General features: G+C 33.7%; 8 protein-coding genes across 8 annotated transcripts; 5 read left to right on the top strand and 3 right to left on the bottom strand.

The window, feature by feature from the left end:
* Positions 1 to 245: 245 nt before the first annotated feature.
* Positions 246 to 1,289, top strand: BX664DRAFT_315447 (uncharacterized protein; the record flags this gene model as incomplete). The annotated part of the gene is made up of 2 exons (XM_051542684.1): positions 246 to 300; positions 421 to 1,289. The coding sequence occupies 2 exons, from the start codon at positions 246 to 248 to the stop codon at positions 1,287 to 1,289; spliced, it is 924 nt and encodes a 307-aa protein (XP_051398900.1).
* An 85-nt stretch (positions 1,290 to 1,374) lies between these two features.
* On the bottom strand, positions 1,375 to 2,472 carry BX664DRAFT_282007 (mitochondrial carrier domain-containing protein). Its single transcript, XM_051541546.1, has 2 exons — positions 2,336 to 2,472; positions 1,375 to 2,242 (listed from the first exon to the last, which is right to left on the bottom strand). The coding sequence occupies exons 1-2, from the start codon at positions 2,403 to 2,405 to the stop codon at positions 1,434 to 1,436; spliced, it is 879 nt and encodes a 292-aa protein (XP_051398899.1). The 5' UTR covers positions 2,406 to 2,472; the 3' UTR covers positions 1,375 to 1,433.
* Positions 2,473 to 2,640: 168 nt separating this feature from the next.
* On the top strand, positions 2,641 to 3,421 carry BX664DRAFT_282004 (G10 protein). Its single transcript, XM_051541545.1, has 3 exons — positions 2,641 to 2,769; positions 2,887 to 3,074; positions 3,136 to 3,421. The coding sequence occupies exons 1-3, from the start codon at positions 2,673 to 2,675 to the stop codon at positions 3,292 to 3,294; spliced, it is 444 nt and encodes a 147-aa protein (XP_051398898.1). The 5' UTR covers positions 2,641 to 2,672; the 3' UTR covers positions 3,295 to 3,421.
* A 243-nt stretch (positions 3,422 to 3,664) lies between these two features.
* On the bottom strand, positions 3,665 to 4,821 carry BX664DRAFT_335266 (S-adenosyl-L-methionine-dependent methyltransferase). Its single transcript, XM_051545870.1, has 3 exons — positions 4,579 to 4,821; positions 4,381 to 4,519; positions 3,665 to 4,305 (listed from the first exon to the last, which is right to left on the bottom strand). The coding sequence occupies exons 1-3, from the start codon at positions 4,696 to 4,698 to the stop codon at positions 3,764 to 3,766; spliced, it is 801 nt and encodes a 266-aa protein (XP_051398897.1). The 5' UTR covers positions 4,699 to 4,821; the 3' UTR covers positions 3,665 to 3,763.
* Positions 4,822 to 5,305: 484 nt separating this feature from the next.
* Positions 5,306 to 5,835, top strand: BX664DRAFT_335265 (uncharacterized protein). Its single transcript, XM_051545869.1, has 2 exons — positions 5,306 to 5,552; positions 5,610 to 5,835. Exons 1-2 carry the CDS (start codon positions 5,318 to 5,320, stop codon positions 5,765 to 5,767), a joined length of 393 nt encoding a protein of 130 aa, XP_051398896.1. The 5' UTR covers positions 5,306 to 5,317; the 3' UTR covers positions 5,768 to 5,835.
* A 503-nt stretch (positions 5,836 to 6,338) lies between these two features.
* BX664DRAFT_153433 (uncharacterized protein) lies at positions 6,339 to 11,217 on the bottom strand. Its single transcript, XM_051539905.1, has 12 exons — positions 11,194 to 11,217; positions 10,920 to 11,121; positions 10,788 to 10,846; positions 10,560 to 10,718; positions 10,312 to 10,465; positions 9,900 to 10,220; positions 8,900 to 9,800; positions 8,543 to 8,821; positions 8,327 to 8,473; positions 8,076 to 8,251; positions 7,352 to 8,000; positions 6,339 to 7,229 (listed from the first exon to the last, which is right to left on the bottom strand). The coding sequence occupies exons 2-12, from the start codon at positions 10,977 to 10,979 to the stop codon at positions 6,619 to 6,621; spliced, it is 3,516 nt and encodes a 1,171-aa protein (XP_051398895.1). The 5' UTR covers positions 10,980 to 11,121; positions 11,194 to 11,217; the 3' UTR covers positions 6,339 to 6,618.
* Positions 11,218 to 12,823: 1,606 nt separating this feature from the next.
* BX664DRAFT_386671 (bacterial low temperature requirement A protein-domain-containing protein) lies at positions 12,824 to 17,083 on the top strand (the record flags this gene model as incomplete). Its single annotated transcript, XM_051549338.1, has 15 exons — positions 12,824 to 12,847; positions 13,392 to 13,444; positions 13,593 to 14,069; positions 14,142 to 14,161; positions 14,236 to 14,312; positions 14,428 to 14,617; positions 14,679 to 15,024; positions 15,086 to 15,184; positions 15,268 to 15,293; positions 15,366 to 15,479; positions 15,561 to 15,884; positions 15,959 to 16,019; positions 16,084 to 16,156; positions 16,234 to 16,792; positions 16,866 to 17,083. The coding sequence occupies 15 exons, from the start codon at positions 12,824 to 12,826 to the stop codon at positions 16,886 to 16,888; spliced, it is 2,466 nt and encodes an 821-aa protein (XP_051398894.1). The 3' UTR covers positions 16,889 to 17,083.
* A 779-nt stretch (positions 17,084 to 17,862) lies between these two features.
* Positions 17,863 to 20,256, top strand: BX664DRAFT_153319 (uncharacterized protein). The gene has a single exon (XM_051539903.1). The coding sequence runs from the start codon at positions 17,951 to 17,953 to the stop codon at positions 20,045 to 20,047; it is 2,097 nt and encodes a 698-aa protein (XP_051398893.1). The 5' UTR covers positions 17,863 to 17,950; the 3' UTR covers positions 20,048 to 20,256.
* Positions 20,257 to 20,647: the final 391 nt, after the last annotated feature.

Raw genomic sequence — 20,647 nt, 5'->3', positions numbered from 1 at the left:
ATCTAATGGAATACATACACAGAGAAACGTCCAGATACGAGTTGTCTCTTTTTTTTTTTTTTTTTTTTTCTTTGAGGGATTCTTCAAGTTGATATTCAAATGTCGGATATATATAACTAGAGTACAAACACAACAACAAAATCCTACCTTTTTTTTCAATTTTCTGTCTTATTAAATAGCCGTTTTCTGCTATCCTTTTCCTTTCTTGAGATCGTACTTTATAGAAAGCGTAATCATTTCTTATAATGCACTCTAAATCAATTTATACCGCTGTCCTTGTAACTATGGCCATTCTTGGCGGTAAGTATAACATTTTTATCGCATCATCCACCATTATATATCATTCATTCATCGTCCCATCATGTCAAATTAATGACTTTTTTTTTCCTTCTACTTTCCAATTCTATTTCATGTAAATAGTGGCTAATTGTGCGGAACAAAATAGACCAATGGAAGGGTCTCTAAAAGATATGATCCGTCCTGCATCACCTCAAGACATGGTGCATAATCGGTTCTTTAAGGTCACAGCCAATGAAGATAGTAATCCAGTGGAAAAAATAGTGGAAGAAGACGAAGAGGATGATGATGAAGATGAAGAGGAGGATGATGATGATGATGAATCCAAGCATCCATCTATCCATCAAAAAATCACGTCGGATCAATCAAATGACATTGATGAAGAGGAAGACCAAGTCAATGGTAGCGCTAAAAAAGGCCGAAAAGGGGACCATGATGATGAAGAAGAAGAAGATGAAGAGGATGATACTCATGTTGCACCTAAAACACCTGCACCTTCTCGCCAAATCCCTGCTGCAACATCATCCTCTGATGCTCCTGCTCCTCCTCCTCCTGCTTCATCATCATCATCACCACCATCTCCTCCACAACAACCACAACAACCACCACCACAACAACAACAACCACAACAGCCACCATCACAACAACAACCACAACAACAACCACAACAGCAACCACAACAGCAACCACAACAACAACAGCCACAACAATCATCAGCCATGCCCACTTCACCAGTTGCCTCTTCCTCGTCTTCTGCTGCGAATCCACCTATTTCTTTGGAAAGTTTAACTTTCCCTAGTGGTCCTGCTCCTAATGTTCCTCCTGGTGCTGGTGGTCGTGGAACTGCTAGTGGTCGTGGAGCAGCAGCTACAGGTGCCGCAGGTGGTCGTAGTCTATTTGGTGGTAAGAAAAAGAATGATTCCTCTCCTGTTCGTATCAGTGCTGGTGTATCCATGGTTTCTCTTATCATTGCTGCTGTTGCCCTATTCTAGGATTTTTTTTTCCCCACATCTCTTTTTTTTTTTTTTTTTTATTCCATTGAATTGATACAGAAAAAAAAAAAATATGACTTTCAATAAAAAAAAAAAAAAATAAGGCTTTTATTAAAAAAAAAAGAAGTATAATACAAAATATGTTCAAAAAAACAGGTATCGATAATCCTTCACCGTTTCAAATACTGTCATGGAGATTGCTGTAGTAGGGATTGCCCAAATAACACGAGCACCTAAACCTTTTGCCAATCCTTTCCATTGTCCTTCATATAACCATAGATGTTTTGCAATATGCCATGGTCCTTTCCGATATTGCTTGCCTTGATCCGAAGCACTGACTTGCCATCGTGTCTTGATGATATCCAATGGAGCCGACATGCCACTGCTGATGAAACTTGCCATACTAGAAGCAAAAAGATAATAAGTCCATTTATTATTATTATTATTTCCATCCTTGATCATTTTCGATTTCAAATGTTCGTAAGTTGCAAAGTAGATCATGGTATGAGGTAAAAACACAATCAAGCCCATCCAGTAGCCTCGAAAGAATCCCCCAAGTCCTTCTTGTTGATAAATCCGTTGTGTTAATTGTCGAGCTGTCAAAGTAGAGGTTTGTAATTGGTTTTTGAGAACTTCCATAGGTGTAAATAATGTGCCTGCCATTATTTCCGCCATTGCCCCAGATATCATATGATTACCGAGATGGTCATGTCTTGCTATACCATTATAATCCAAATATTGTTTACTGGATTCGTAACAGGATAAATAGACTGAAAGTGCTGGCACAGAGAAGATCAAGGTGACTGGTAAGCCGCTATATAACTGACGAGCCACTCTCCATTTTGACGATGATATACTGCCTTGATTGATGATCCTTATCATCCATTGTACGTAAGATTGTCCTTGTAATTTTGGTTGATGAGTTGCTTGTAGCCTTGTTTTGATAGTATCAACTATAAAAAAAAAAAAAAAAAACGAACAAAGAAAAAAAAGGGGAAGGGATTAGTCAACAAAAGAAACAAAGAAATATTGTTTGGTCTTATTACTTGGATGAGTACATATTCTTGCTGTAAGAGCGGCTATACTGGATGCAAATAGAGTATAGCCATCCGTCATATCAAAAGCAGTGACCAATTGTATATCAAAAGGAAGAATGTATATGCAGCGATAAAAGAAAAAAGGGAAAAAAAAAAAACAAGAAAATAAAGAAAAAAAAAAGGTGGACCTACCGAAAAAGTCACTGTTTATATGTGATTTTCAAAAAAGAGTGAGCGGAATCCAAAATACACACAAAAAAAAAAAAAAAAAAAAAAAAGCTTTTTCTTTTTCTTTCATATTCTTCCATCTTGATTGAAAGGATATATTACACCACAATACAACAATATGCCCAAGATCCGAACAACAAGAACAAAGCGTCCACCTGAAGGTTTTGATGAAATCGAACCTACTTTGGAAGAATTCGCCAAAAAGATGAAGGATGGTAAGTATTGTTTTTTTTAAAAAAAAAAAATAATAATTAAAAGAATGGGATCTAGTGATAAAAGCATCGAATCCTTACTTTGTTTTTTCTCTCTCTCTTTTTTTTTTTTTTATACAGTTGAAAATGAACCACATGAAGGAAAACGGGTGGTGGAAAGTACGTGGCCAGTATTTCGAATTCACCATCAACGATCTAGATATATTTATGATTTATATTACAAACGCAAAGCCATTTCTCGAGAGCTATACGACTTTTTATTGAAGAACAAGTATGCGGATGCCAATCTTATTGCTAAATGGAAAAAGGTAAAAAACATTCATATAGATCCAAATGGATAACTGATCTAACCTCTTTTTTTTTTTATAGCCTGGATTCGAAAAATTATGCTGTTTAAGATGTATTCAACCTCGTGATACCAACTTTGGCACAACCTGTGTATGTCGAGTACCTAAGGAAAAACTGACAGAAGGAAAAAAAGTGGAATGTGTACATTGTGGATGTCGTGGCTGTGCAAGTGGTGATTAGTTAATTGATATCTTTATATTAGAACGTCATATTATTACTATTATTATTTTTATGTATATATCTATTTTTATATATACATGATGATTGTCAATATTACAGAATAAAAACAAATGTACTTTTTTTTTTTAAGAGAAGAGTAAATGCAGTGGGATATTATACTAGAAGGAGAAAATAGAACATCTAAAAGTATGCGAGATACTATTGATATGGAAAAAAAAAAAAGGAGAAAGTTAGGGAGTTAAGAAAAAAAAAAAAAGTTATTATTATCTTCCATGTCATGTATCATGCAGTGTCCTACTTTTTTGTTAAAAAAGAAAAAAGAAAAAAAAAGTGTACTACACAATGGATAAAAAAAAAAAAAAAAAAGTAATCCAAGACACAAAAATAGATATTTTTATTGACAAAACAAAAAAGTACAATTTAAAAGAATCACAAAAAGGTATACAAAAAGGTATACAAAAAAAAAAGGCTAATCTAAAGGGGAATAAATAGCAGAAAAAGATAACCAAAAGAGATGATGGATTGAATCCAAAAGGCAAGTATCTTCTTCTTCTTCTTCTTCTTCTTCAGGTATTCGTTGTTCTGTTTCAAATTGAATTTCTTTGAAACCATATCGAGTCAAAATAACATGAAAATCATCTTGTCCAATATAAAACTTGTTTTTTGTTTGACCATTGACTTGTCTAGATACTGTACCAGTGTGTAGCATAGATACATGTGCGCCAACGAATAATCCACCAGATTGTAACAATTGCGTCATCCGTTTGACAAATCTTTCTACTTGATCCATATCTTGAAATAGATGAATCACACTACCAGCCATGACCACCATCCATTGTTTTTCATTCAATAATTCATCATTAAATATATCACCTATCATAAAGATAATTGGACATTGAGATCTATCCCGGAATAGATCATAACCACAATCAATATAATGAGAAGAAGTATCTATTCCAACAAGATAATCCTTTGGATAACCATCAAGATATAATTGTCTTAAATCCGTTCCTTTGAGTTAAAAAAAAAAAAAAAAAAAAAAAAAAAGATAAATATACAAGGTTCAGTTCACATTTTAGATATTACCTGTACAGCATCCAATATCCAATAAGAAAGGTTTATCATATTGTTGACCATATTTCAATAACATTGAATAAAAGAATCTTTGTGTCATTCGACTTGAAGCAAATTTGTAATGTTCTATACATCGATATGAAGTACCTATCTTTTTTAAATTAAAAAAAAAAGTCAAAAAAAAAAGATGATATAATCAAAGGTTTTTACTTTTTTGAGTTGTTGTTGGATAAATTGCAGGTGAGATTGAAGTTCTTTAATAGTTTGAATACCAACATAATTAGAATATAGTTGTAAAGTGGTCTGATCAAAGACAAGATCAGTTTTCATGAGAATAAGAAAAATAAAAGGAAAAACAGGGTCCAATAAAAAGAAAAGGAAACAAAAAAGGAGAGAGTAGAATTTTCGATCCTATTCGGTGATTTAAACCGACTCATAGTACTTGATCAGTTTGTAAAATAAAAAAAAAAAAAAAAAAATGAATAGAATAACCGAAATATATTTATATATATATAATTGAATATCTTTTCTATTTCATAATGAAAATAGTTCATATCAAAATGAAATGAAATAAAAAAAAAAAAGATGAATTTGATTAAGTTACACACTCTCCTTTTTCTTTTTAAGAATTCTATTTGGAAGATCAAAAAAAGAAGACGATCATATATCACATGGAATATTATAGTAAAAAAGAGAATGTATAGAACATTCGACCTTTTGTTTATTTATTTAGGATCATCGTTTGATTCGGCTCAAAAAAAAAGTTTGTTAAGTTCGCCACAACCAATCTCCGTCTACTCTTTCTTGTCTTTCCTTTTTTTCCCCTTAAATGACTGCATTAACTTACCCTTGTTTCTTATATAAATTCTCTTTTTAAGAAATTCTTTTTTTTTTCTTTTTCTTTTTCTTTTCTTTCTTTCTTTATATTATTATTATTATTTTATATATCATGTCACTTGCTGTTTTGAACCCTCAAGAAGAATTAAATCATGGTGATCTTGTAGTGAATCATAATCAACATCGTCGTCATGTCATCAAGAAAAAGGTCATTGCTATTGGTAAAATGTCAAAACATTTTTCAGTTTTACGAGAACATTCAAATTTGGTTACAGAATTAAAACAATTGAATGGTGGCAAGTTACCTTTGGGTATTTTGGCTCAAGGTGAACAAGGTTTATTAAATGGTAAAAAAATATAAATGATATCAAAAACATATATTCATCTTTTATTATTATTATTAGCTATTACCAAGTTTAAAACAGAAAATAAGACATTCAAGCAACAACAACAACAACAACAAACATTGATGAATGATGCTGTGGAACAAAAGGATCGATCATTACAACATATTATCATCGCTACTCCTAATACAAAGGTTGCCAGAGAAGGTCAAGTTTAGACAATCATCTACACCCATCATTCTCCCTATATTACTTCTTTCTCTTTCTTTTTTTTTTTTTTTTTGTTACAACATGTGTATATACCATAAAGAAGTCCTTCCATTCCCCTTATCCCTACTCTTTTTTTTTTTTTTGTTATAACTTCCAATTATATTTTTTCCCTCCCATTTTATCTTTAGTTATTATTTTTATTTTTTTTTTTTTTTTTTATTATTTTTCAGATGTTTTATTGATACAGTTTATATAATCATTGATATCTCTCTTATTCTTTTATTGTCTTCATCGAAATAAAATAAAAAAAATTGTCATACATGATCATTGTCTTCCATATTGTTATTTTGTTTATTTGTTTATTTATATGCTGACTTTTGTGTTTCTGTTTTGATTGTTCACGTTTCCCGATATACCTTTGTTGTTTCAATCAAATCAATGAATATGTAAATGAATAACACCCCCTTATTTGGCACGGATTCTTCGATGTTTCATTCGATATCTTCGTTCCATCCTTTCTCCTTTCAATAACAAATAGATATCATAAAAAAAAAGTTATAAAAAAGTTATATTTGTATATATTAAGAGGATAAAAATAACCCACAAATAAAATTATATTAATAATAAGGATGATGAGACAAAAAGACTAAGCTATACACAATAGGGGAAGAGAGAGGGGGAGAAACACACACAAATCATATAGCACACGCACGCATATATATATAGATATATATACAACACGCACACTAAAGAGAGGAGAGGAATAACAATAATAAAAACAATAAGAGTAATAGTAATAAAAAGAGTATATAAGCTATGGACAATGGATTGTATGTTGGCTAACAAAAAGGATAAATCATTAACCACTTGTTGGAGGATGAGAAGGATGTTGTATCATGGGGGATGAAGATTGTGATACTTGTTGTTGTTGATGTTGTTGCTGCTGCTGTTGTTGTTGTTGTTGTTGTTGACGCTGTAATTGTTGTTGAAGAAGCAAGGCTTGCTGAAACCTGTGTAATTGTTGTTGTTGTTGTTGTTGTTGCACTGTCAAATAACTTGTTGACATACCTGGAACGTGCGGTGAGTTACTATGTTGGTTCATCGAAGGACTAGCCATCATTTGTTGTTGAAGTTGCTGTTGTGATATTCCTACTAATGGTCCATTCCCAAGTCCTTGCTGGTGCTGTTGAACTTGTTGTTGCTGGACTGCAGCATTTCGCATTTGTAATTGAGCCAAATACCGTTGTAGTTGCGCCTGTTGGTTTGGAGCCAATTGTTGAATAGGATATCCCATTTGTGCTAATTGTGCCGCAAATGCAAGACTAGTTGCTGGATTCATTGGTGATTGTTGCTGTGATGGAACGGATTGTTGTTGTTGTTGTGGTATCACGGGGGAAGCTTGTTGTTGCTGTTGTTGATGTTGCTGTTGCTGCATAACAGATGCCAACGTGGGCGATTGATTTGTGGTTCCTAAAAAAAAAAAATACATATTGGGAGGTTAATAATTTTCTAAAATAACGCCTGCATAGTTCCCCTTGTCTGTCTTATTTCAAACAACACTGTATCCAAACAATAATCCTTATATTACTTACCTTGTGTTTGTTGATTCATTGGTATCAAAGAGTTGTTGGCAAATCGTTGCATCGGTATTGAGACCGGTGGTCGGATCATCGATGCAACTTGTTGTTGTTGTTGTGCGAGTGATTGTTGCGTTTGTAATTGTTGTGGATGACGTTGTTGTTGTGCTTGTTGTTGCTGTTGCTGCTGCTGCTGCTGCTGTTGTTGTTGTTGTTGTTGTTGTTGTTGTTGTTGTTGTTGAACTTGCGCTTGTTGCTGTGCTTGTTGTTGTGCTTGTTGTTGTGCTTGTTGTTGTTGAGCTTGTTGCTGTGCTTGCTGTTGTTGAACTTGCTGTTGTTGAGCTTGCTGCTGTTGAGCTTGCTGTTGTTGAGCTTGCTGTTGAGCTTGTGCAGCTGCCATTAATGCCATTTGTTGCTGTCGTAAGAGTTGGAGTTGCGCTGGTGGGTATCTGTTCAAAGCAGGATTTTGGTTGGAGGGTATAGGTTGAGGTGCTCGAATTGCACTGTTGTTGCTAATCGAGTCGTTCATGCTTGTAGATCCCATTGTATTGGTTCGATTCGTCATGATCGGCGTTGTTGACGCTGTGCTTTGCATTCCAGGCACACTTGTTGTTATTGGAGGTCGTACTTGACTTGCCACAGGTGAATGTACTCTTGGTATAACCTTAAAAAAAAATAAATATAATATTCAGTCTAAATATAACTATCAATTTTCGCTTCTTTTTTTTTTCTTTCTTACATTTGGATTTGCCCCTGGAGCACCGTTCAATCCATACAATTGTCTTTGTTCTAATAATGCTTGTTGTCGTTCCCTTTGCACTTTATGTAAACTGAGTTCCATTGCAGTTGGTAATCGCTGTCCACCGCTACTCATTCCATGAGTTTCAATAGTACTACGGGGTACTGATGCATTATCTAAAATGAAAAAGCAAACGTCACCTTCCTGCATTGCCTTTTCTTTTTTTGGTCATCATCGTCATTAATACTTACTTGCAGATTTTTGTAATTCTTCTCGTTTCAATTGAGTTTTCTTGATAGCTTCGAATATACTATATTGACGTTGCTTTTTCCTTGCAGAATCAAATTTCACTATACCTTGACGTCTGGAAAGTTCTTTCTTCAGTTTGGTAGTATATACTAATACAAAAAAAAAAAAAAATTAGAATAAAATGGATGACAGATGCCGTTTAACCTTCTTTTGTTTACCAGAATTGACTTGACCAGATAAGGATGTCAAATTGTTTTGTTTCCATCGTTCATGCAGCTCCCAAGCTGTTCGTTTCTCAGCAGAAAGTGGCGCTCGGATAGAATTGAATGCATCACAAATAAGTTCCCAATTAAATGAAAATTGCACAATCAGTGAGATCAAGCATAAATCATCATCTTCAGTCCATAAACCAGGAGTTCCAAGTCCAGAAGAAGGGGCATGAGGTGTAGGGGGTAATGCTGCTGGCGTATCTTTCACTTTTTTATGAGCGAATAACGCTAAAATGAAAGAAAAAGAATGATAAGTTCATGTACGTTCTTCATTCACTCCTTTTTTTTTCTTTATTTCTAACTTACGGGACACCAAAGGAGATATATCATAACGGTGACTATTTGGTAAATTCTTGATATTTTCATCTTGTTGCTGTTTGTAATATAAAATAGGCTGACCATCGATAGTATGTTTTCTAATACCATGTTTGCGTTTTTTATTTGAACGATACTTGAGAGTTGATAGTTTAGTAAGTGACACAATTCGACCATATTCGACTTCGTTGAAATACGGATCATTCACGTTGGGGTCAGGTGGTGCATATAATAAAGTATCCGGGAATAATGAACTGATATCCACATGTTGAAATTCATCCATTGGTAAGGTAACTACAGTGTGATTTGGGTCACATTCCTTGATAAGATGTTGATAAAGTTCTTTCTGTACAGGTGGTAATCCTTGTTCCTGATCATCCTCATTTCCCTCTACACTATCCAAATCCATACTGCTTGATGGTGTTGTAATATTGTCGAGTATAACCTTATGATCATCCTGTTGTAGCTCTAATTTGACTTGTTTGTCATCTGAATCATCCTTATCATCATGAGTTGTATCAGTTTCCATATGGTCCGTACTAGCATCCAATCCTTCAGTGTTCATTCCTAGAGTCGTATCCATTTCTATGGGGCCAATGGAATTAATAGCTGCTGGGGTCCGAGTTGCCACACACACCGTTGATTTGTCAGAAGCTTCGTGCCATTCCATCACTGCTCTGGAGATCATATAAGCACTTGCAATTTTCCACTTTCGTTCTTCTTTAAAGTCAGTCCTCATCCATTTCATTTCATCCAAGACAGAATCCCAATGTGTTTTTGTCCTTGGAACTGATGTATGTCGTCGCAGCTGTTTGAGACTCCACATGTGTTTCTTCTTCAGATTTTCGATTTGTTGAACAGTCTTGATGGCTTTCATTTCGTCACGAGCAAGCTAAATTGGTAACGTAAATAAGAGTATTAGTTTTCTATTTTTTTTTTTTTTTTTTTTTTTTGTAATTTCTATCCTTATCGATATTTTTCCTTTGTATACCTTCCAGTCATGGGTAGTAAGAATTTTTCGTGCAGTCTGCAAGGTTTTGAAGAGAGGTTGAGCTTTAGCTTTGAGGGTCCAAGCATATAAATCAAATTGTCCCGCTTTATCCGCTCGATGATCGATCAATCGTTGATTATTGTAAGTTTGAACAGGTGTCAATCTAGAATCAGTTCCATTCATAATAGGTATGGTCGTACGTTGTGCCTCTTTACATATATGTTCAAGAGTCGGCATTGTGGTGTTGATATTGTTCTTGTTGTCGTTGTGGCTATCCATGGACTTCAATAGTTCCTCTTGAGATGTATCTAACTGTTCATCCTAATACGTATTCAACAATATATATATATGTTAGACTAACGAGGAAAGAGATGGGCCATAAAGCACATAACATTTGATTTCATTTCATTACTTGAGTTTGACCTATAGTATTCTGATGATCTTGTCGTTGATCTTGTGATGATTCCATATTCAGACTTAATGTGGCAGGTGGGGCTTCAACAGCAGTCTCCATAGAATTTACATGCTCCCTAGGTATTCCTAAATCCTTGCTTGACACAATTTTGCTTTTAAAGATTAGAAGAAGAAAAAAAAAGGTAGATATGCATTAATATCCTTTCCGATTCAATACTTTGTTCCTATTCTTTGGATCAGACTTACCGGATCGTATCACTTTCCCAAAACGAATTCCATTTTGTCGTATCCAAAGTCAGCAAATCACCATGCAGAAGAAATTGCGTAAAGCTTGATTCTAGGTCATCCGATGAATCGATCATAAAGAGTTCCTTGATAAGATCCTCTCGATGATGATAGAGTAGCCTAAAACAAAAGAGAAAAAAGATCAGTCAGTATCAGTGCACACTGCATTCCAGATAACCATTTTCTTACTCTATTTGTTTGATCCGTTCATTTTCAGCATCACGACGCAAATTCAGTAAAGTGTCATTCTTTTAATATAAAAAATACAAATGAGTGAATACAGAGTTATAAACAGTGATCTGTATCATTTCAGCATTTTACCGAGTTGTCCCGTTCGATTTTCGAATTCAATGAGTTTGTTTCCAAAATATCAGACGCCATATCTTGTAAAAGAAAGAAAAAAAAAAGGAAGCTTCGTTTCTCTAAGATGGAGGACGGAAATATAAACACCTATTGTTGTTGTTGATACCAATTACTTTGGAAGATTCAGTGTTTTATAGAGGTCCAAAGTTCGATTCTAGACCTAGTTTAACAGAATGAAGTTAGCATACACGTCAAAGTTTTTGTTCTATAATAAAGACCTTTCATTCGTTACCTACACGAGAATCTTGTATTTTCTTTTTTCTATTGTTTGTTCGTCGTTGTTGTTGGTATTGAAATGGTGACAAGTTGTAATGCTAGTAGTAGTAGTGATAATTGTTATTTTTGTTATATTATGTAGTTTACTTTGTCGAGGACTTGTAATCCTAAAAAAAGTTGATTATATCACCGTTGAAAAGAAGAAAAAGGAAAAAAAAAAAAAAAAGATGAGTTAGAACTATGCTTTATTCCCACCATGAGTTTGATATTTTCAAGCATTGAAATAACTTACTAGAATTGAGCCAGTGGAAATATATATAAAGGAGAGTATACTAACTAACGTTCGTAAAACAAAAGAAAAAAAGTTACTGGCTATCATCTACTTGCTTTCGTCATCAGGCTACCACACTTGTTCTTCTATAGATATATAATTATACTTACAGAGACTTGTAAGTACTGATGCTGTTATTGTTTTTCCACAAATACTCAAATACAGGACGGCAATGAAAATAAGGAATGATAAAATACAAGAATAAATAGATACTAGATACGGGATATATAGGCGTATTAATAGTATGAGGACTTTTATTCAAGAAATAAGGGGAGACAAAAGAAAAAAAAATTGGAATGAAAAAAAAAAAAAAAAAAAGAAAAGCACCCGATTGCACTGATTAGGCTTTCCACTCCTTTTTGACCCCGCTGCCTGCCCTTTTTTCATAGCAATCAAATACAATAAACGAATCAATAAGATTACAATTTATTCTTGAACATTATCATCAATAACTTCTAAAATGATAAAACAAGACTTCTAAACTACACATAGAAAAAAACAATGTTACAACAGATACAAACAATGTAGTGGATTATATAAAAAGACAAAAGCCCTATTGGCATGATGTGGAGTTTCAATGATGGCCTTATTGACAAAGCGGATTACGGCCACCTCCAGGATGGTAAATGCATTCAGCACGTTTATCGATGATAGGAGCAGCATCAACAACCAAAGAGATCAACAAGAGAATGAAGCAAATAAAGAGAAGGATACGGTTAATGTTGGTAGTATTGATCATGATGTTGAATAATAATAATTGAGAAAGTAATAAAGAATGGAAAGAGGAGAAAGGAAAGAACTAAATTAATGATGGATGGATAAAGAAAACAATTAATACCTTATTTATAGTTTTTTTAAATAAAAAAAAAAAGTTGAAACCTCCTTGGAATCTTTTAATAATGAAAAAAAAGGAGTAAGTTGATGTAAATAAGACAAAGAGATAAGGGCCCAGAATGTTTAGTGACTCTTTGTTCCTTTATGGTAAAACAGTCATATCCACATCCCTTACGTTTCATCAGCATGAGAAATTAATATCACACTCCAAGATGCCTATTTTATATACACGTTTAGTAGATCAGCTTGGCAAAAAAAAAAAATCATTCATCTGGTTGTGTAAATGCAAAAACAATACAGTTTAAAATGGTAATTGATCATCGTGCTAATTATATAAATCTTTGATTCTTCCTATATTCATATACTCACACTCCTTATTGTTGATATTGAAGATGGATGATGATGAATAATAGATGATGTTTGGCGAGAGATGATATTGGATGATGGATGATGACGCATCAAATAGAAAATTTCTATAGTGATGATGAGTTTGGCTACATCTGTGGTAAATACAATGAAAATGATCATGATCATGATAAAAATAGTTCAACAACGTGGTTGATTTAACTTTGCGTTCCGGAATCAGCTTTTCAAATCCACTTTGGTAAGAACAACTGGAGATGATTGTTTCCATATCATGCATATTTGTTGACGTTAAATAAAAATGCTTCTTTTCCTCTGCATGAATTACTTTTTTTTTCTCATCTTTATAAACTCTAACGTTTCATTCAATCATAACCTTTTGCTTTTTCCATATTTAGTGTACAAGTAGAGAAACCAAAAAAAAAAAAAAAAAAAAAAAAAAAAAAAAAAACTCTAAAAATGCTACACCTAAAAAGATGGTACTTGGAAAATCAGGAAGAATGATTTGAACGAAGGCACCTGCGGAGTTACTGGATAAACGGTGGCGTGCAACTAGACTCAGTAGTAATGATAGGTGTAGATCATCAATCGTATCACATCAAGTGCTACTTTTTACCGTTACGGCTTAGCTTTTACCTAACTTTATAGCGGAACGGAGGAATAATCTAGCTACTAAGTCATTATAGGTTACTAGAGAGGTAGTGTTACATTCGCTTGTACCATCTTCGTTTGTTCCCAGGTAAAAATAAAAAAAAACCAATGAGCGCTTCATCTCCGCTCAATGGCTTTTGACCCATAAAAATTTTGTTGATGGAAGATATCCCGAAACTTTCTTTCTTTTCTCCTCTTTTTTTTTTTTTTTATATTTATTTTATAATTATGCCTAGTGTAATAAGAGGTGGACCTAGTATACGCCAACCTCTTCGTCATCCTCGCAACCAAACAAACGAAAACAATGAACCAATTATCGAAGAAGATCCGGAGGCTTTTTCCTTTCAACAGGAACCTACCAGTGATGGAGATGGTGTGATATTGAATGATGAACAAGCGACTCATCGACACCATCATCATCATCTTCATCATCATCATCTAGGTAGTGATATCAGTAAATTACCATCAAATGGAGGCTCTTCCAATTTTGCACCTCAACATGATAAGGATGGTAAACCGATCAAAACTCATGGACCTGAAACTTTTGGTGATATTATGTTACATCCTATCAAACAATTGGAATTTCATCGTCGACGACTAAGTGTCTTTGAACATGAAAAAAAAGAATGGGACGAAAAACATCAACAATCTACTGGTACAGATGGTGTGCCTGTCAATACAACTAGTGATGAAGAAGCGCCACCTGCAGCAAAGTAACCTTAAAAAAAAAAAAAAAAAAAAAGGAGATGATTGTAAAATAAATTGAATTTTTTTTTATTATATAGCAAGCCTAAAGTGAAAATAGGTAAAACACTAAAAACAATGATATGATGTAAAAGGAATATAAGGATTACTCATGTGGCTTTCATTTTGAATTAGTGATCCATTTCAAGCATTTGATGGGTGAACAGGCTGTTCGTGTTACAAAGCCAATCATTGACCAATTAATGGATCCGGTAAAATGGACAAAAAGAGCAATCGCAATTGGATCTCCGTACACATGATAGAGAAAAAAAATGTAACGTGTTTTTTTTTTCTTTTTATCTTTTCATTCTTTTTTTTTTTTAATAGCTCTCACTGACTGCCGATGAAATTTTACGATTATACAAAGTGAACGATACTGATGACTTGGTAGAATTCTTCCATAGCACCAAACGCGACTATTCTCTCAAGATTCACAAAACTGTCAATTTGCATCAAAAGAAAGAAGAATTAAAGGCTGAAATTGAAGAAAAGAAACAAGAACTTGAAGAGCGTGCTCGTAAGTTAACAATAAAAAAACTTACTTTCAGTTTTTTTTTAATATATTTTTCTTTTTATAGATATCAAGTTGAGACAAAATACAATGGAATCGGAAAAAACTGTGGATAGTGGACCAGCTATAGTCTTGCCAGAAGGTGCCATTGAACTTAATTCAAATGTCTTTTTAGAACTTAAGGTCATTCAAGAAGAAGTAGAAGCTCTACCAGAAAGTACTCGACGTCCCATTTTTGCGTATGTGAGAAAAAATATTAGTTTGATAGGTGGATTTTCTGATCTCTTTTTTTTTTCTTTTCTTTTCTTTTCCTACAGACTTCCTGATCCAGATTTATCGGATGAAATTGGACAAGAAACTTCGGCTACTTGGGTTGAATTATTCAGTGATGTGTTCTATGTGGGTTGGTTAAGGTAAAGAATGATTATGAAAAGAATATCAATAAATACTTATAGATTGATTTTCTTCTTATAGTTCTTTTACTCATGCTCATCATATGGTGGATTCTGTGTCTCTGTCAATCTATGTAGGTTGGTTTGTGGTCATGTGGTGGACTTGGTGTTCTAGTGCTTTGTAAGTTAACAACTTGATAATTATATTTATGGGTGATATCAAGGATGATCAATACTTATCTTTTTCTCTGGTCATCTAAATAGATATTCTGCTCGCTATGATAATGGCGGTAAGTGGGCAATAAAACTTATGTATCATATATGCTAAATATATTCTATTTTTTTTTTCTTTATTGATCTAGATGTTATGCATCATATTTACAAGATCATTGATCTTTGTGGTTTAATTGGTATGGCTGGTGCTTCTGATGGTTATGAAACTTCTTCTGCCAAAGGTTTTATTATTGGTTATATGGGTAATGATACAATTCATATATTTATTTAAATGTAAATACTGACAAATCTACCTTTTTTTAAAACTTATTATTGCAACATAGTCATGAAGGCTGTCTTGTTGATTCAATATAGTGTCGTTCTATGGGCTGCTACACTCTCTGGATCTTTTGCGCGTCGTCCACTTTCCATCTATGTTGCTGTCAATGCTCTAGCTATTATTCTTTGGGGTGTCTCCCTTTTGTTTCTGGAATCTGGTTCTTCAGCTGATGATGAAGCAAAACATAAAACGATTCGTCTTGCTCTTTGGTATGTTAGTATTGTTATCGAAGTATTGGTCAATATGTCTTTACAACGCTTCAAACAAGTCTCATTGGCTGCAAGTCATTTGGCTGAACGATTTGGTCTCTTTACTATTATTATTCTTGGTAATAAAAAAAAAGAGAATGTCTTTATTACCAAAATCATCTCATCTTCTTTTTTTTTTTTTTTTGTTATTTAGGTGAAAACTGTATTGGTTTTATCAAGATGGTTTCTGAATCTCATGCTGAAGTTAGAGTTGTGTAAGTATGATATGTTTCTTATTATTATCATCATTATTTATTCACATCCATACTTTCGTTTTAGGGTGGCCAATATGTTTGGTTTGGTGATTATTTTCTTATTCTTCTTTATGTATTTTGATGATTTCTCCAAAGAGGTAATACAAGTAAAAAAGAGATGAATGGAAGCAATTCTAAATTATTATTATTATTATTATTTATTTTTTGGATATAGATTCTCAGTGAAGTTCAAGTTAGTCAAATCTGGATGTACCTGCATTTCCCGCTCCATTTGTGTCAAGTGGCCTATGGTATTGCTATGACGGATATCATCACGGCATATAGATTGAAACTCGATATTCCTGAAAATGCAGCGCTAGCTTTCCATGAACAATGTCAACAATTAGAACATTCAACAACACAAGCACCAACTCAACATGCAGCATTCACTTTGGTAGAATCCTTGACTAGATCCTTGATGATGGCATCGACTGAAGCTGTAACTAGTGAAAGTACATCTTCTGATTTACTTAGTGCATGCGAAGAACTCGGCGGAAACAGCGATGGTTTAGATTATGTTTACAAGGCGTTTTGGATTACAGGTGGACTTATCTTATGTATCAATGCATTGATCAAGCTAGTGAACACGCCTGTTAGAGCAAAATGGTCGCGACTTATTTGTGGTTCAAGATTCCTGAATGCTATTGTCTTTTTCGGTTTGTCAGCTGCTTCTTTCTCTAATTTTAATGGTTTAGGAATGCTTGGTATCATGTTGGCTTGTTTGGTGTTACAATGTAGGTGTTGATAAAAAAAAAAAAAAAAAGAGTATAATATCAGGTTTACTTATTCTATTTTTGTTTCTTATAGCTTCCATTGATCTTCTTGATTAGTTAGTCATATTCTTTATTCTAGTATTTATACTCCCCCCATCCATACACCTTGTATTTATACCTTATATTTAGACAATGATGGTACATGAAAAATCAAATGTCCCATTCTTTTTTAAAAAAAAAATTAAATTCATTTTCTTCTTCTTTGAAAAATAAAAAACTCTTTATGTTTCAATACAGAAAACATATCCTACATATCAGAGTACTCATTCGTGGAAAATATTCATGCCAATTAGGATGATAGAGAGAAAGCATAGCATTACTGATACTCATTTTTTTTTAATTTACTCTATAAATGCGATCCTAAACATCGCGTATAGTAAAGTGAAATAAATTGTTTGTTTTATGTTATGTTCAAATTTGGTGCGATGATGATGACTTTTGGGCTAGAAAAAGCAAACCAAACTTTTTGTAAGCATGAATGTAGATTGAAAAAATGGAATCGATTTTTTTTGATTTTACAGCCAAAATTTTCGAACTCCTCAGCCAAATTTTGGCTGTAAAAATAAATCGTCGAGGGGTCATCAGGCAATTTTTTAAAAAATTGATAAAATCTTTTGATGACTATTGTACATTAGGTGGCAAGGTAACAGATAAAGTAGGATTAGATGATGTTAAACTACATTTTTTTTTTTTTTTTTTTGAGAAGAATCCAATAGAGTAATATGACGAGATTCAATTCTTTGGAAGGAGAGATGTGATTGGATGTTTTGTGTTGCATAATTAGGATCTGTCAATATGGTGGAAGGTATTTCAACACCGAAGTATAATGATTTATTATACTAATAAAGATCTTAGTTTGTAAACTTCTTACATTTACAATATAGAACTAATTTCTTTTTGTTATCAAATCAATGTCATTTCTGATATAACCTCCTGAAGGTGACTGTGGAGTGTTTACGGAGTATGAAACCCACCAATTTGACTGTGTTGGGTCTGGCTGGGCAAGTTTTTTTTTTTATCTTCTTTTTTTTTTTTTTTCTTTTGTATATACCACTCTTTTCTACATATCTCGTTACCTACTCCTTTCCTTTTTCTTTTTTTTTTTTTTTACAATATATCATGTCCAATTTGTACATACTACTTGTTCGGGTATTTCTATTTTTTCTTTTTATCGGAACTGTTATCTGCTCAGACAATATATCACTACCTTCTCAACTCGATCACAACATTCACAATCAAGATATATCAGAACGACTTGATCAGATTCATGTTCCTTTATATGTAGCAACTCTACATGATACCAACAATAAAAAGCGACCTACTGCACTAGATTATTCTGTTGTTTCAGTCACCAGTACTACCTCTTATAATTTTTGCAAAAGAATCGGAGGAGACCGAGGAGTGGCAACTTGTTCTTTTCTCAATCGACCATGGCGACTTTGGCTACGACAAATTTACCATTCGGCTCATGATGATCTTGTACGTTACCTTATCTCAATGCACAACTGGTCTATGCGGGAACTTGGCTATCGATTCTATGATACAGTACAACGAGTACAATGGATATTACAAGATTGGCGACAGGCTCCTGCTTTGGAATGGCATCTTGCCAAATTACGATTAGTGGTACTCTGGAAACACTATTTCTCTGGTTATCTCTCTTGGCAACAAGGTTATGATGGTTCAAACAACGACATTATCAACTTGGAAGGCAATGTACCGGATAATAATGGATGTTATCACGATGTATTAGGCACAACTTTATGCATGGATCAGCAACGACTATTGGACGAAAATGGTTTGAAACAAAGGGTGGATGCATTATTCGAAGAAATGACCTATGAAGAACGATCACACACACTTCGATTCCAACAACGTTTCATTCAATGGGCAACAAAAGCATCAACAATGACCACTCAAGCAATTAGTCATTCTCATTCACTATGGTTGGATCATATACAAACGACTTATCAATTTTTAGATGGTGCTCTTTCCCTTTCATCCCATAACAACAACAATAATAACAATAACGCTTTATCCTGTCCGCATGTGATTTTTCCTTTCTCAATCTCTCCTTTTGGTACTTCTTTGGAATCATCTCTTTTCTCCTCCTCTTCTTCTTCTACTTCTTCATCTCAAACGGTCAACCCATTTACTTCTCAGCGCTTATCACATTCTCGCCCATCATACTCGGTTATTCGGCTTTTACCTATGAAACAACAAGAGACAAAATGCAATTATGGTTACGAAGATGACTTCACAGATAACAACAACTGTGACAACAAGAAAAATGATCTGATATCTCAACCTTTGGAACAATATAATAATGATCAATATCAGTATTTGCTGGATCGTCTACAAAAGGATATGATGAATCAATTGGATCGACTGGAAAAGATGATTCTCCAAGAATATTATAAAACTATGATCACGGCTTCTAAAAAAATTCAATCACTTCAACAAAAACAACAAGGACGCGAACATCAATACCATCACTACCATTATCACCAACAACAACCAAATTATTTGGCGCAACAAATGTATCAGGAACTTCGATTATATGTCTCTATATCACTAAGGCAACTTTATCAACAATCGATCGAAAAATTATTGGATGCAACCACATATTATGACTCTGTAGCAATGGATCAAGTGAAACGTGCGTACGAGGAATGGGAGTGGGTGAAACAACAACAGTCTCGAAAATTACAGTATTCACCGCATGACACTCATCCTTTTCTTCATTCTTCATCATCTTATATCAATGGGGATGGATCACAACAAGATGGTGATATCGATTATGATGCTCATTATCAACAATGGTGGAAAAACAAGAATTCCTGGCATATCCATCAATTAGTTTCTTCGATAACAAAACAGTTTGGATATACATTTGGTGATGACAACAATAATGATCTTTTATCGGCGGTCACCTCACCTCGTGACTCATTCTTGGATACTACCACGGCGAATAGGGCTATCATGTTTATTGGACAACGAGCGGATTATGCCATTCAACATCATCGACAAACCGTACTACACGAATGGAAAACCATTTTTCAGGAGCTAGATCGTGAATCACGTTCTGTTTGGGTGTCTGCTATGGATCAAGTGCAAGGAAGACATAGGTTATTGGCAAGTTGTGATGCGACTTGTACTTTTTATATCATATTGGCCAAATTTTTATTCTTACTTTTATTCCTCTTTATAGCCTAGCTGTGTTACCTTCTTACAATCATTCCCCCCCTTATTACTCATTGTCCTTTCTTTCATTTTTATATCATATTGGTCAAATTTTTATTCTTACTTTTATTCCTCTTTATATCCTAGTTGTGTTACCTTCTTATAATCATTCCCTCCTTATTACTCATTTTCCTTTCTTTCATTTTTATATTCCTCTAATAAAGAAATTGGTACTATCTCACCGTATGCATTTTTTTATTGATTGATGATTATCCTATTATATGATACTAAAAAAAAAAAAAAAAAAAAAAAAAAAAAAAAAAAAGGAAGATTGCCTTAGTATCATTTACATATCCCGTTATCACATTTTAGTTTAATTTTATTTGTCGACACTCTTTGTTGATGTTATTCATGATGATGTTATCATTGTATGTGCGATGACGATGATGATTGTTTCTATCGATGACGTTTATGGATGAAGTATAAATACCTAACTTGTTGTGATGATGAATGATTACTCTTAGCAATCCCTTCATGACGACAATGATGATGAAATCTTTTTGTTCTTTTTTTTTTTTCTGAAGGGGTGGGAAAGGATATGCAATAAGAAAAACATAGTTTCGTTTTGATTGG

This window comes from Halteromyces radiatus (assembly GCF_025201355.1).
Source record: "Halteromyces radiatus strain CBS 162.75 chromosome Unknown BX664scaffold_5, whole genome shotgun sequence".
Taxonomy (NCBI): Eukaryota; Fungi; Mucoromycota; class Mucoromycetes; order Mucorales; family Cunninghamellaceae; genus Halteromyces; species Halteromyces radiatus.
The sequence above is the reverse complement of the archived record's forward strand: the minus strand, read 5'-3'. Positions and strand labels throughout refer to the sequence as shown.